Raw genomic sequence first — 15,747 nt, forward strand, 5'->3', positions numbered from 1 at the left:
TATAAATAAAATATTTCACACCTTTTGTTATAGGCATGAAAGTCTGAGTTCAAACATGAATCTGTAGCATCACTTTGCTTTACCATAACCAAGGTCTTAAATGCTTGGCTGCTTTTCCCAAACAATCCCACTAGATAGTTAGCTTTTGAGATGTTCAAAACACCTTGGTTTGCTTGGTGGTTTGTTACGGGTTTTCACTCTTTGTATCAACATGAATTCCAAATTAAAATGGAAAATCTCAAACATAAAAGACAGTTGTAAATCTATTTTTGAAGTTTGTGCAAGAAAACATATTGGGAATCCAAGACTGTAAGAGTCTTGTAGAGGCATTTGGACAAAGTGAGAAGACTTAAATATGTATTCAGCATCCAGTAGCTTTCATAGTGAGCAAAGAAATCTAGACAGCATTTTTAAAAATATGAGTACTGGATAAGTTATCTCAAAGGAAATTGAACATTTTAGAAAATATCTGGATCCAGATAAGCGTAGTGAGCTCTTAAATTTTCTTCTTTCTGTGGCTAAAATATACAGTAAACTTTTGCTTGGAATTAAAAATTTTATTTTATTTGTCAACTGTGCAGCACTGCCGCCATGGAATTTGTGTGAGCAGAGAAATGGAGATGCGTCCTGTAGATGGAGAATGGGGGCCATGGGGACCTTACAGCTCATGTTCAAGAACTTGTGGAGGTGGAATCAAGAGCACCACCAGGCTGTGTAATCGACCAGAGTATGTTTTTTATTGTGTTCTACATTAGTGCATAATGAAGATATTAAGAAAGAATGGATTGGTTCAAATCAAAATGAAGGTGTTGTGAGCTGCACAAATTAGTTTGAAGCACCAGTAAAAACATGCTTGTTTCAGTTGTGTTTGTAAAGAGATATAGGCCTACATACTCTGATATGCAGAGGACTTTTAGATCACCCTTGTCTTTAAACAATATAATTTATACTTATAGATGTTTCCGAAGACTTACACTGGCAGGGTCTTTTTTTTCAAGATTAACTGTTGAGGTTTCTTTAAACATTGAGATGCTTTCTTTCGAGTAGGAGCTGAAAAAAGAAGTATATGTATTCCCTACTAATCTGTTGAGTGAAACACTTGATTTGCTTTAAGGCTTTTCCACAACATCGCCACCAGTAATGCCCCACAAGGAACACTGGTTATAGCAGAGTCATTTACAGCTTACCTTTGTAATGAGAAACTTCCATTGAACGAATAATTCCATGTGAGTTTCATTCTCTGTAATAAAAATCAAAGAGAACTTTACCCTTAACTTGTCCAGAACCAGAATCACAGCTGCTCCCTGGGTTGTTTCAGGGTTTTTCTAGGAAGTCATGCCACTTGATATTATCAGTGGGATAAATTAACTTCTATCAGATGGCCCTGGGTTATTTTATTTTCTCTGATGAACAAGAAGCAGTAGACTAGATTGCCATTCGATATCCTCTGTCAATCTGTAGTAATTGATAGTATCAATATGCCATTGATTTATTCTTGTTTTCCCCAAGAACGTACTAATACTGAATTATTTTGTGTCAGGGTTTATGACTGTTAGGAAATGTATTTTAGACTTTACAGTAAATGGGGTGTTTTCCACAATTTTCCCTTTTTATTTCTTTTGATTCCCAAACTGAAACCAATATTAGGACTATAGAAAAGAGTGTGTCAGCTCCTAATTGTCTTCTTTCTTTGTCATTCTGTAAAATAATAATTTCAAATTACTGAGGAGATGCTGCTTCTGTAAAAATAAGGCTATAATCTTAGCTCAATGAATAAAAACATTAAATAATGCTTTTTCCCAGGCAAAATAGTTATAACTCTAAGAGAAGTAAAAGTGTAATAGGCATTAATAAACATCAGTAGCTTGATTACCACCTACCTCAGCAGTAGTATTTTACAAGTATTGTTTCATTTTCTTCTCTTGGGTATAAATGAATGCATAGTGCAATAGAAGTTAAGTGTGTGTGTGTAAGTCAGTAACAGCTGACAGAATGCTGTGTGAGATTTTACCTTTTATATCAGTGGCTTGAGCCACTTTTAATGGAAACAGCAATTTTAGAAAATGATTGTGTTTTACATTTACCTTTTTTTGTTAGGCCAAGAAATGGAGGAAAGTACTGTGTTGGTCGCAGGATGAAATTTCGGTCTTGTAATACGGATTCATGTCCAAAAGGCAAAAAAGATTTCCGGGAGCAACAGTGCTCTGAATTTGATGGCAGACACTTCAACATCAATGGTCTTACATCTGCGGTTCGCTGGCTTCCAAAATACAGTGGTAGTAAGTAATTATGCATTTTTTAAACTAACAAAATAAAAATGTTACTTTAATTAAAGTTTTAAAACAGACAAGAAACCTGTTGGATTTTCTTTCCAGTTTCTATGAAAGATCGCTGTAAACTTTTTTGCCGAGTTTCTGGAACAACTTCCTACTATCAGCTGAAGGACAGAGTTGCTGATGGTACTCCCTGTGGAGCAGAAACCAATGACCTTTGTGTTCAAGGCTTATGCAGGGTATTTAAATCTAAACTTATTAATTATTAAAATCAATTTTAGCAGATGGTAAAGTAGATATTAAATATTAATCCAAATAAACATTAATGAAAATACGATGTTCTGAGTTTGCTTAAGCTGATTTTATTCCCTATCAAATTAGAGATCTAGAAATTGAGGCAATTAAGCAAAGAACATATAATTGAATCTGAAGACCCGGAGTCTTGCCTCATTAAGCCTCATATGTGAGAGAGTTAATATTGTCCAAGTAACTAGAGAGAAACTGATCCAAAATTGAAATAAAGAGAAGAAAGGAACATGCTGTGTGTTTATTACCATTGTATTTCTGGTACCAGAGAAGTAAAAAAGTAGAAAATCCAACGGTAGATAGATTACATAATTATTGTTTCATTGTAAAATCAGGAGGAACTGACTCCTGAAAGGGATCAATTCAGCATTCTTTGCTTAATAGCAACTATGGCACTGCCACAAGATTTTACTGGGAGAAGCAAGATGCTATGTTATAACAATTCAAGACTTTTTTGTCAAGCCCAGGTTGTTCTGCTGTTTGCAGTGAAATAGTAAATTCAGGATGAGGAGAATATGTAGCTTTTTTTGTAGTGTTGAATCAAGACGAAAGAGGAAATGTCAGAGAACTGTTCTTTTTATCATATTTCAATAAAAAGGGAAGTTTAAGTAAAGATACGTAAACAAAAGTTGTGCTTGTGTTAGTTTAACCAGCATAGTCTACGCATATTCCTTTGCTTATTTTGCGGTAATGACAGACTTTAAAAGAATTGATGACCATGTACACACACATACTGCTTTTAGGATTCTAAGACTTTTAATATAAATATAACTTAAAATTTATACACTATGTTGATTTTTTAATGCAAAATCTTTATGTACTGTTATGTATTCTTATACAGTTCTTTACATATTAAGTCTTCTATTTGGATTGTACATTCTTAATACAACAGCACCACTGTGTTTTGCCCTTACATCTCAGCACCAAAAAACTTAAAAGGCTTTTAATGAATTTCAAGGAACATTAGATATATACAATGAACAAGAATATTTTGGGGTAGTGGGAAGCTTACATTGTTTGTTTTCACTGTTTTCCATTGGGCTGACTGACACAGGGCTTTTTTATTATTTTTATTTTTTGTAGCAAGCAGGCTGTGATCACGTTTTGAATTCCAAGGCAAGGATAGACAAATGTGGAATCTGTGGTGGTGATAATTCTTCATGTAAGACACTTGCAGGTACTTTCAACAGTGCTCATTATGGTATGTTTGTTTTGGTTTTGTTTTTTTTTTTTTAATCTTAATGCACATTTCAGTATGGCTTTGATATTATGCTTTACATTTAAGGCAGTAGGATATCAGTGTATGCTCTTTAGGACTTCTGTCAACAAAAAATATTTCTGATTTTCAGTCACATTCCCTCTTAAGGATGCAGAGGCAAGCATTGTGACATAGTAACCCATTCAAGTGGCAAGAAAAGTCAGTCTGCCCTAAGGTCAAAGCAAAAGACATGAGTAAAAGATATGCTGAGAATAAAAGTATTTTAAAAGGAAGAATGCTTCCTGCTTTGTACTTTGCATTCTCTTGTCTGAAACTAATGAGCTGAAGGACATATTTCAGTGTCTCCTTTTGGTTGTGTAAAGAAATAGCAAGAAGTCTGTTGTGAGCAGCTGATGAGGTTCCTTTTCTCCTATAGTGAAGAAAATAGCCTGTGAAATGTAAGCCTTATCTTTCCAGAGAACAGGGATAGCAATATTTATGTTCTTTCCTCTTCATTGGCAGGTACTGAATGAGAATCTTCTGAATAACCCTGGTATTTCCTATTTATTTGATTTAGTTTCTCTAACAGAGCTGCTGATAATTCTTCTGTATGTAGTCTGTTTTGGGAAGAATGGAGAGACTATTGTACATGTGTAGCAGTGCAATTAAGTAGTTAGAGCACAGAACATAAGGAGAGAAGTCTCCAGGTTAGTATCAGCCTAAAGGCTCCTTCATGCCACTTCACTGGTTGGAAGAGACCACAGGTGAAGTGAAAATGATACCTGGAGAGCTGCCAAATAGGATCTTCATAGAACATAGAGTTGCTGGTGAAGAGAAAAGTATGCCAAGTGTCCTGTTGGATTTTCTCTTCCCTGGCAGAGGGCTTGCACCAATTGAAAATTACCAAAAATCCTGAAGGTGGGATACAGGTACCTTTCCCATACAAATACGTGTATTTTTTCTTGTGTCTGTCTTGAGAAGCTGCTTATAGGTAGTACACAAATTTTGTCACAAATACATTTGTTACAATTCAAGTGACCATTATGGGAAACTACCATTTATGCAAATATGGTTGTGACTGTCACTCTCTTGCTGTTCATCAACTTTCCATTGTCACAGACTTATTTGCTTCAAATTGAAGTTGGAAGGGAAAAAAAAGCCCCATGTTTTGGGATGAGGAAAACCTTGATTTACTATTTGGCTTTATACTTAGTTGAATGTTTAAATTATGTTCAAGTTCTTGGAATTATAGCATATAAAAGATGATACTGAGTTGTACTACTAGACCGTATGCTAAACATTCGGAATTATCATTTAGACGTGCTCAACCAGGAGTACAACAATGTAAACAAGAGGTTGTAGTTAGCTGACCATTAAAACTCCAATGTCCATGACAGGTCTAAGACATCCCTAGGCTGATGACTGAAGACATTGTCTGAGGAAATATTCTTTTCCAAAACCTTCTTAATTAGGATAATAAAATAAGTATGCCAAAGTCTGTGCACTTGATCTTTTTCTTATAACTTCATTTGGTTCCATTTCATACTGAAATAAGTCATTTTACATGTAAGGCAGAATTTGGAATTGGCAGTAGCAACCTGTGGTATGTGCTTGTATTCATGCAGTTATAATGTTGTCAGTAACTGTTTAAACAGTAGTAAAGCGATCATCAAAAATTCATTACAGCAAAACACTAATTTACTTGGCTACTATTTTAGGAAATGGTAATCTAATTATGTACACATTATCATTATGTTGGCTATTATTATTGCATTGCATTAGAGTATCTGAGGATTTCCTGGACAATGGTCATTCTCATTGCCCTAGTATGTGATCTGTTCTCTTTGTGTATCCTTGACAATGTGCTGTGCAGTTTTGTTTATAATTTCCCCTCATATTTTGTTTTCTTTCATTCTATTGTCACAAGGTCTTTAATGTATGAGATGAGGGGCTTTTTTGAATGTGTTTTGGTTTTTTGTCCCAGTATGCTGGAAGATTGACCAAGCCATATTTATCTAGAGCTTGTCATGTCAATTTGCAATTGCACTGCTGCCCCCAGGTGGTAAATGTGATAGACCTGTAATTAGAAATCATTTAAATGTGTGGCATAGTTTTAATAGGTTAAAAGCACTGGAAAGTTAGTGAGTTATGAGATTTGTCATGGTTTAACCCCAGCTGGAACCACACAGCCACTCATTCACTGCCTTCCAGTGGGATGGGGGAGAGAATTGGAAGAGTAAAAGTGAGCAAATTCATGGATTCAAAGACAGTTTAATAGGGAAAGCAAAAGCCACAAAGCCTCGAAGTAGAGCAAGGAATTCATTCACTGCTTCCCATAGGCAGGCAGGTTTTCAGCCCCAGGAAAGCAGGTCTCCATCACAGATAGCAGAGACTTGGGAAAACAAAAGCCATTACTCCGACCATCCCCCTTTCCTTCTTTCCCCAGCTTTATATGCTGAGCATGACACTCTGTGGTCTGAGATATTCCTGTGGTCAGTTGTCCAGGACACAGCTGTCCTGGCTGTGTCCCTTCCCAGTTCTTGTGCATCCCCAGTCTCCTCACTGGTGGGGTGGTATGAGAGGAAGAAGAGGCCTTGACTCTGTGTAAGCTCTGCACAGCAATAACAAGAACATTCCTGAATTATCAACATTTTCCAACACAAGTCCAAAACATACCAGCTACTGTGAAGAAAATTGACTCTATCCCAACCAAACCCAATACAAAAGGAAAAGAATATTGTCATTTAAATTTTTATCCACAGAGGTGAGTCAATTAAAGTTAAATCCCAGCAAAATTGTTAAACACAGTGAAATAGATGGAAAAGTTATCAAAACTTATATTAATACTTCAGATTACATGTTTGTGTTTATTATATGTTTCCAATGTTTGCCTTCCTCAGTTTTCTCAGCCATAAGAATCCTTTAGAATTTGTGATTAACATCTGTGAGAAACAGGTTTGGATTTTTTAACCTATGTTTATGTGCAGAGTGACTTTTTTAAGAAGCAGATCTTGATGCACCTTATTTTATTACCTCATGACAAGGCTACCATAGTAGTAATTGGAGATATTACAAGAAATGATGGCTCATTTGTGAAGCATTTGTATTTTAAAGGGAGTGCAGTCAACCTTTAAGCAGGAGAATGTGGATTAAGCATGGCTAATTTAACTAAAACATCTACCTGTGCATATGACCTGAAACACTGCAATATTTTAGATTCCTTCTTTTTATTATTATTTTATTAAATTCTTATTATTTAAGACTCATTCTTTAAAGTGCTGTCATGAAATACTCTTGTGAGAGAAACACTACCTCAATTGTATAAACAGGGAATTGAGATATTTCATGTTAAGTGACTTATTCAGATTTCTATAAAAGTTTTGTGGTTAAATTTTGAGGAGTCACAGTGTTTCCTGAGTCCTACTTGATATACTTGACTGCTTTCTAGAGGAGTGCTGCTCTCTAGGGATTTTTCTGAGTAGGTTGAACTCATGTTAGTGGTAAAGAGTTGAATTTACTTTTCTGAACACAGAACCTAACACTTCCTAGAACATGAGGGCATTCAGCATTGGTTGTCTCTGGTGCACTGTAGGGTTTTGTGAATAAAACTGGTTAAATCTATGTTCATATTTACTAGTATTTGACTATTTTTCTATATAATTAATTTGTGAATAATTACATTGCAGGTTACAATGTTGTAGTAAATATTCCCAAAGGAGCAACAAACATTGATATTCGACAGTACAGCTACTCAGGGAAACCAGAGGACGACAACTACCTTGGTAAAAGCCTCCTGTGTACAACGTTGGTGGATAGGTTTTGTGCTCGTACCAGGGATCTGTCCTAGACGTGTATTATCAGAAGTCTGATAATGATTTTAGATGAAATATCTAATTACTTTGTATATTTTTTTGCCTGAGTCTCTCAGTAGATATTGGTTTCCATAAAAATGAGTGAGATATTGTTAGGTTTCTGATTCTTAAAGGAGTGTGTTATTTGTCAGATAAGAGGAATTACAGCATGTGGCATCATTTTGTCAATTTTTTACTTTGTTGTCACAGTGTTCATTAAAGTGAACTTGAGAATAATGCAGGTATTTGTTGTTTTAAATCTTGGAAACATACACTTTGTTTACAAACAAAGCAGTCTGACCATCAGGAAACTTATCAGTTATCTCATATTTCTCTTTTTCTATCATGTCTGAGTATAAAGGTCGTTGATGTATTTGCATGTGTGCAGGTAACAGAGGATTCACAAGCACATTGTACCAAAAATCTTGGTTGTTCTATTTCACAGTAATTACATTGTATCTGAAGTGCCTGAAAAAATATTGATGCATATTTACTTTCTGTCTCTTCTTCTGTTTTCATCCTAGTCAACAAACTTCAGAGTTCTCAAAATGTTTTCCTTGTCAGCTGTTGCCCACATGCAGCTCGCAGGACACAAAAACAACCCTACCCCCGATATTAGCTACCATTTCAAATGTAGTATTGCCTGAATAGCATGCCTGTATTACAAATTCTACCTGATTTTAAAAAGTTTAACTTGTCATTCATCTTCATTATTGTAGATTGGTCATTGTATTAAATGACTATTATAAATGCTTAATAATTGATTTTTACTTTCAAGTTTACTTTTGAAAACCACTTCACTAGAAGTAGCTCTAGCAAATACAAGGATGTGGGCTGTAGAATAGGGCAGAAATACAGATAATTATTGTTTCTTTCTACACAACAGAACCTAACCAAATTTAGAAGTCATGACTGCAGTCAACCCTTCAGCAGAAGAAATATTATTATATTAGTATAATGCAGAGAAAATCCATGACAACTGCTTAGGTGAAAGTTACTGATGATTAGGATTGAATTTACTCATTAGAAACTATTTGATACAACTTTATACATGGACTAAAATAAAACTAAGTGTTGATAAGAAGTTATATTATTAAGAGTTTTTATTAATAGAACCTTTTAATTAAATAGATACTTTATTTCCAATATTTTATTTCACTTATAGCTTTGTCTGATATTCATGGAAATTTTATCTTGAATGGAAATTTTGTTGTAAGCATGTCAAAAAAAGAAGTCAATATACAAGGAGCCATTTTTGAGTACAGTGGGTCAAACAATACGATAGAACGAATTAACAGCACTGATAGAGTTGAAGAAGAGCTAACCTTACAGGTGCATGTTTACTTTTTTCATAAGTTTGAAAATTTCCTGCATGAACATTATGTTTATAGTTTTATGTTCATATTCACTGAAAAACAGCTATCATTTTATCTCATCAAGGTTTTGTGTGTAGGGAATTTACACAACCCTGATGTGCGTTATTCATTCAATATCCCGATAGAAGACAGAAGTGATTTATTTACGTGGGATCCTTATGGACCCTGGCAAGACTGCAGCAGGATGTGCCAAGGTACTGTGAATTATTTTTTCACCAGAACCAAAAACCTGATGGCATTTAGGATGAGACTAGTCCTAAGTACTCTGATTTTTCACCCCTATTTGTAAGGAAGAAATTTATTACTCTCAGTAAATTTTAAGTGCACAGAGCCCTTAAGGGCAGAATAGCTTCTGATTTTTGTTTTTACTATTTTCAGTACTTATGCAATGCAATTCTATACTCAAACCTACCTTTGTAGACATAGGAGTGGTTTGTTAAAACAAAAGTTGAATCAAGTCTAATGCATCCTTAGAAAGTAGTATTGTATATCTACTAATATGTGTTAGGTTCTATTATCCTATTTCTAGGTGGTCACCGATTTGTCTAGTATTTTTCTTATACATTTATTTGTCTTTTTTTGTTCTCTGCTACAGGGGATGAAGCTCTTTAAAAATATATTTTACTATTTTAAACTCTTATTCTGTAGGCCATTCCAGTGTAAAAATAAAGGCACAATATTTATGAAATGAGTATATAAAAGTGTATGTACAGAGCTTTTTGACAGATACTCATATTAGTGGGTGCTAGAAAAGCCTGAAGTCACGTGATGATGAGTTTCTTCTGGTTTTGAGTCTGGCTGTAGACATGATCATGTGCTAGAGAAGCAGCGCATCTGTCAACTGTCAACTGTGCTACTTCTCCCAGCACTCAGGGTATCTTTTAGGTACCCTGTGATCAAATTTTCTGCTTCCTTAAAGGAAAGGATCACAACCTCTTAGTTGACATGGTGGTTTGAAAATATGTTAATTAGTAAAGGACAGACATGATACATTTGGAATACTTAGCCTGATGAGTGAATGGACTGTTGCACTTTTGTAGTTGTCTGGAAGCTGATATCCTGTAAGACCACTCTAGGACAGCTGGGAGATGGCAAAGATCACTGGGACAAGGTTGTTCTCCACCTGGAATGTAGTCAGCATATTTGGGCAGAATCTACTGTATACAGTGATTAGTGTTAATGGGGTATCTCAGTTAAATTCCTAAATGATGAGAGGAATCCATAAGGCACTCTTATTTTAGCCCCTTATTTCCTTTTTTGGTACTTTTTCAAGGTATTCGAAGAAGGAGAATGACATGTATGCGTAAAAGTGATCATGTAGTAGTGTCTGATCAAAGATGTGAACTTGTACCCACTGTACCAAGTGTCTTTGAGGAGTGTAATACAGAGTGTGAATTAAGGTAAACAGAGGTTCCTAACTGATTGAGCTATTATGGTCTTATATGTTTTTTTTGATTGAGATTGAAACAAAGTAATTCAGATTGCTTTATCCTCTGTCCCTCCATCCCTCTCTACCTCCCTCATCCTTCCCATCTCTCCTGCTTCTCCTCAAATCTGTTGGCATAATGGGTACATTATATTTACACTTCTGAATCTAAGTAGAGCTAGGGTATTTTTCTAATTTTTATTGGTAAAGTACAAAGTCTTTTGTCAGGATTGTGAATCAGTTCTATATATTCTGGCACAAAAACTTGTATTGCCGTGTGGAAAACATTTTCCATCAGAATTGTACCCACAACTGGAACTAATTTGAAACAGACTTGTGTTTTTGCACTCCAAGAAAGCCCATGCTGAAGTATTCAGAGGATGAAGAATTAGAATTATAGCTTACATTTTTCAAAGTCACCTAGGAGATTGAGACAAAAGATCCTTTAAGTTTAAAAAGTTGTTTTAAGCCCGTGAGTCAAATCCTTTTATATTGCTTTGAAAATTCCAATCATGAGAGAGACTTTACAGTTCTGTCTGTTCCCTAAAATATACATCTGTATTTACATTATAATCCTTGGTTCATTCTCTGAGTGCTTTATTTGCCATGTTCGTATTTTTTAAAACATAGTTAGCTTTCTACAACAGTTTGTCCTTGTAGGTGGCACAAGGTTGGCAAAAGTGACTGCACATCAAGGTGTGGTCCAGGTTATCGGTCTATTGAGATCCGCTGCATGAAGTACTCTAGTTCAAAAGGACTCAGTGCTCCAGTGGATGATAGGTACTGTGCTGATCAGCAGAGACCACCAGCCAGAGAGCCCTGCCATGGTGACTGTATGTTAGCAAACTGGCACTACACAGAATGGTCAGAGGTACAAATTACAAACTTTATAAGTGTACCATTATAGTTCTGGTTAGCATTCATACCAAATTTTTATTTCTTTTTTATTTTTTTAGTTTAACTAAAAAGAAAAAATGTTTGATGAATACAGATTTATTGAAACAGCTAATAGCAACCTTTATATTTCAGCAACTTTCTCATACTTTTGTAAGAAACTGTAGCTTGTTTGCAGCTTGGTTTTGGAAGTTAGCAGAGATCTGGGAGTTAAAGATGTGTGTTTTATTTACAGTCTTAATAATTTAGTTCTGAGAGTATTTTGAAGAAAAAAAGTAAGCACAAATTCAATTTTATTCTTCATTCAAGAGTTGTATCTTGGAACTACTAAACAAAGTGCTGAATTTGTCTCAAATGGACATATTATCTGTCTGTGCATTATAGGCAGGACACATTTGTCTAGCACAGTCATTAATGTCTTACACCTTTAAGATTAATAATGTATTTTTACCTGGTTTTATTGTGTTCTGTTTCCTGTTTTGTAATATTTTCTATACACTGCAGTGTTCCAGGAGCTGTGCAAGAGGTGTCAGAACCAGAGAAGCTTTTTGTATGAATAACTTGGGTCGTCGTCTTCCCGACAGAGAGTGCCAGGAACTTCCAAAAGTTGTAACACAGAGTTGCAATGAATTCTTATGTCCAAGCTGGTCAGTTACTGACTGGAGTGAGGTAATGAAACCGTGGAAAACTTAAGGCACATTTGGTCATGGTCATCAATATTAAAATAAGCTTCATTAAGTGTTTAGGGTTTTTTATTCTATTTTGGGGCACACGGCAGTAAAAATTCTGAAGTCTTATGATTTAGCTGATATACATCCCAGATGTATGAGAAAAAAATTACATGAGAACTTCTGTAAAACACTCCTAGAATTTATTTTTTCTCCGAGATTTTGTTACATTAATATGAGGTAGTGAAGCTACTTAAAGTAAATCTATTTACAGTAATATTATGCATGCCTTCCCTTTTTATGAAGCAATGAGAACTATACAGCCAACTGAAGAACAGAATTATATTCATTTTATTACAGATTATATGGATATAAAAGAATTATGGTTAGTTTAAACATTTTTCCAGTGAAAGCTGTGTTATATGTACTCATATTTTAAACAAGTATTCCTTATTCTAATAGAAATAAATGATCTGTATATAGTTCTCATATTTTGTATCTTTAGAATGTTAATAGTGATTCCTTTGTATTAACACTTGAGTTACTACTTACAGGAAATGGAGAGTACATGAGAGAACTAGGGTTTTTTTGACTACTTACGTTCATGGAATATTTTTGTAATGTATGTGATCTTTAAAATCTGACAAATTACTAGAAGAAATTGAAGCCATTAACGTAGATTCATGTCTTTACAAACTGATGATTCTAATAATGTTACAGTGTCCTGTGACATGTGGCAAAGGAATAAAGCATCGTCAAGTCTGGTGCCAACTTCATGATGAACAAATGAGAGATGACTTCTGTAATCCAAATGACAGACCAGAAACAGTGATGCCGTGTGAACTTCATGAATGTGCATCTTGGCAAGTAGGGCCTTGGGGATCAGTGAGTACATAAGGATTCCTAGCTTCTTGTTTTATAGTTCAGACTATGAGTGATCGCAAAACGATACCTTTTAAACATTTTAGTTGAATCTTTAAGCAGTTATTTCAGTTGGATTGATTAACATGTTTGTTTGCAGGATCCTGTTGGCTATCTAACTTGTAATTTAGGAATACCCACATGTAAGTTAAATGCCTAAAATAGTCATTGATCCTGAGCCTTAATATCAAAGATGCTTTTGCACATCAATGCGTTACATCACCAGAATAATGAAAATGTGGATAGCAAACTGTTCAGGTGAATAAGACAGGTAAAAGACCAAATGTTTATAGGGGAGTGGGCATATTCAAGTGATAGCTACAATTAAGATCATAGAAGTGTATATGCTAATAATAGTAGGCAAAACAACTTAGTATTTTGTTGTTATGTTTTGTTTTTATCTTCAGTGATAAAAGATCTGCTATCTCTTTATGTGAAAATGCTGTTGAAATATATGTTCCTGTGTGTAATGATGCTCATCTGATGTATACCAGAGTGACTTCAAAATTCTAGAACAAAGTGAATTAATTTACAAAAGAACCTTTTGTCCCCAAATGAGAATTAGCTAAAAAAAAATAAGGTACTCAATTTCATGTAGCTTTTATAGATCACTTTATTCAAACCAACAGAAGTGTTGGATTATTCAGTGTTTCTCATATGTTAGTGAGAATTCATAACTGAAGAGCAGCTGATATTTATTTTTTTACGTATCTGTTAGTAAAATACAGAATAATTATATCTTTGGAAATTAAATACATTTTTCACTAGAATTTGGTTTATTTTTTTACTATTTTTACCTTAGAGACAACCACCCTGTTGAATGTTGAATTCCTTTTGTGTAACCTTTTGATCACAAGGTGATGGCTTTCCATTCCTACAAACTAAATTAAAAGATTACATAAAAAATTAATTCAGTCCCATGATAGAATTCTTCTGGATTAAAAATAGCATGCTGGAATAGCCTGTACAAGCAATTTACCAACCCATGTCACTGGAGCAGAGCTTTTCATTGCAGTTTTTCTACTGTACCATCTGGTAGTAGCCATTCACAGCCAAGTTTTTACAAGTATTTGTGCTTGAACTACAGCATTTGTAGGATAGGATTTATGTCAAGTTCTTTTCAGCCATCTAACGTTTTAGTTGCCTTAAGTGTGCTATTGACGAGCTATAATGGAGAGACATTAACAGCTGCAGCTAGCGATTCATTTGGAAGCCAGTCCTTACTCCCACTTTCCTCCACCTCCACTTTCTCTACACCAGATTTGATTGCTGAGCATGACATTATGTAGCATGGATTGTCCCTTTGACAGGGTCAAGTCAGCTGTTCTAGCAGTGTTCTTCCCAGTTTCCTGCCCACCTCCAGCCTACTCACTGCAGGGGATAGAAGGTGTTAAAGAGAGAAAGCTTTTATCCTGGACAAGCACTGTTCAGCAATAGCCAAAACAGTGTGTTATGGACACTGTTTAAGTACCTTATGGTCTGCCACAAAGAAAGTTAACGCCATCTCAGTAGTCATTCCTATTCATTCTGGAAAGAGTTTTAAAATAGAAAATTTAACAGAAGTGAAATTTGGTTATAAGTGGTGCTATTTCAAGTGTGTGAAATTATTGACTTTAACAGTGTTCTGCAACATGTGGACGTGGATACCAGATGCGTGCAGTCAAATGTGTTACTGGGACTTACCGTGTTATTTTGAGTGATGACAGGGAGTGCAATGCTGCTACTCGGCCTAGAGATAACCAAGTAAGTTAAAAAATACCTCTCTACTTCTTAGTTAAAAGCATCTAAATACAAGTGTTGTCTACTGACTCTTTGAGGGAATTTGGTGGAAATAAGTTCTAAAATGAGGAAAGAAATTGTTGGAACTGTCTGCTTTTTCTCACAAATGTCAAATTCAGCATCAGGAATAAAGCAAAAGAAGATTAATTTGGACATTGAAGGTTTTAAAATTTGGTATATGATTGAAGGGTGAGGGTATATGATTTGAAGGCATCCAAAGGCCTGTGATTATTTGGGAAAGCTCCAACCTGTAGAATGGGCACTGCTTTCCATTGTGCTTCAGAAATAATAGTACCTAACTGGCTTTGTATTCCCTAAAATTCTACTTGTATATAGTTCTTAAAAGAACAACATGGTTACTTGAAGAAAGATTCAGTAGCTGGAATAATACTAATTAAAAACTTTGTAGAAACGGATTACAATTCAATATAGTTCCTTATCTTTTCTTACCTTGGTTTATTTATTTCATCACTTCGTTTAATTTAAATCTGTCATTTTTCAGAAGAAATGGTTTTAATACAGTCAGTGGGTTTATCTTTACCTGAAAGCAACTGATGTCTTAGGTGCTATTAATTAATATGTCAATGTGGCCACCACATTGATACATCTCATGGAAGTCCAGCTAAGCTGGAAACCATGTATCTCGTGAAGCAGGTATTCTGCCTCTTGTCTCAAGGAGAAGAGGGCAAGAAAAGCATTCTATGGTAACCAGTCACAAGTTACCAGCCATCTGGTACATGGCTTCTTGAATAAGATTTCTGAATATAAAAACCAGTTAATTGGTATAAATTTATTTCCACTTACATGTGAAAACACTGAGTTTGAGTATGCTTTGTATTTTCAATTGTGGGACCTGTTTGGCTACTGACTGAAACTGGGCAAATTTGCGTTCTCAATAGGTAAAGGTATAAAGGACAGGACAGCACAGCCATTGTCTTTGCTGACTTCTGTGGCTATGAAGTAGGACACCGTGACATCTATGTCACTTGTCTCCAGCAAGTTGCCCAAAACTGTTCTTTCTCGAAGTGCCAATATTATTAGTTATTAGTAATGCA

General features: G+C 35.1%; 1 protein-coding gene across 2 annotated transcripts in view; it reads left to right on the forward strand.

Moving 5' to 3' along the window:
* Positions 1–15,747, forward strand: part of ADAMTS20 (ADAM metallopeptidase with thrombospondin type 1 motif 20) — a 95,298-nt gene that overhangs the window by 42,137 nt on the left and 37,414 nt on the right. For both annotated transcript variants that reach the window (XM_051795360.1, XM_051795361.1), the window contains 12 exons: positions 582–727; positions 2,098–2,279; positions 2,376–2,512; positions 3,663–3,780; positions 7,464–7,559; positions 8,794–8,960; positions 9,069–9,198; positions 10,278–10,404; positions 11,091–11,301; positions 11,829–11,993; positions 12,713–12,877; positions 14,534–14,656. In XM_051795360.1, the coding sequence (XP_051651320.1) occupies positions 582–727; positions 2,098–2,279; positions 2,376–2,512; positions 3,663–3,780; positions 7,464–7,559; positions 8,794–8,960; positions 9,069–9,198; positions 10,278–10,404; positions 11,091–11,301; positions 11,829–11,993; positions 12,713–12,877; positions 14,534–14,656 (1,767 nt within the window). The remainder of the gene's footprint in view (positions 1–581; positions 728–2,097; positions 2,280–2,375; positions 2,513–3,662; positions 3,781–7,463; positions 7,560–8,793; positions 8,961–9,068; positions 9,199–10,277; positions 10,405–11,090; positions 11,302–11,828; positions 11,994–12,712; positions 12,878–14,533; positions 14,657–15,747) is intronic.

This window comes from Manacus candei, unplaced genomic scaffold, assembly GCF_025592945.1.
Source record: "Manacus candei isolate 608988 ecotype Guabito, Panama unplaced genomic scaffold, ASM2559294v1 h1tg000043l, whole genome shotgun sequence".
Classification (NCBI taxonomy): domain Eukaryota; kingdom Metazoa; phylum Chordata; class Aves; order Passeriformes; family Pipridae; genus Manacus; species Manacus candei.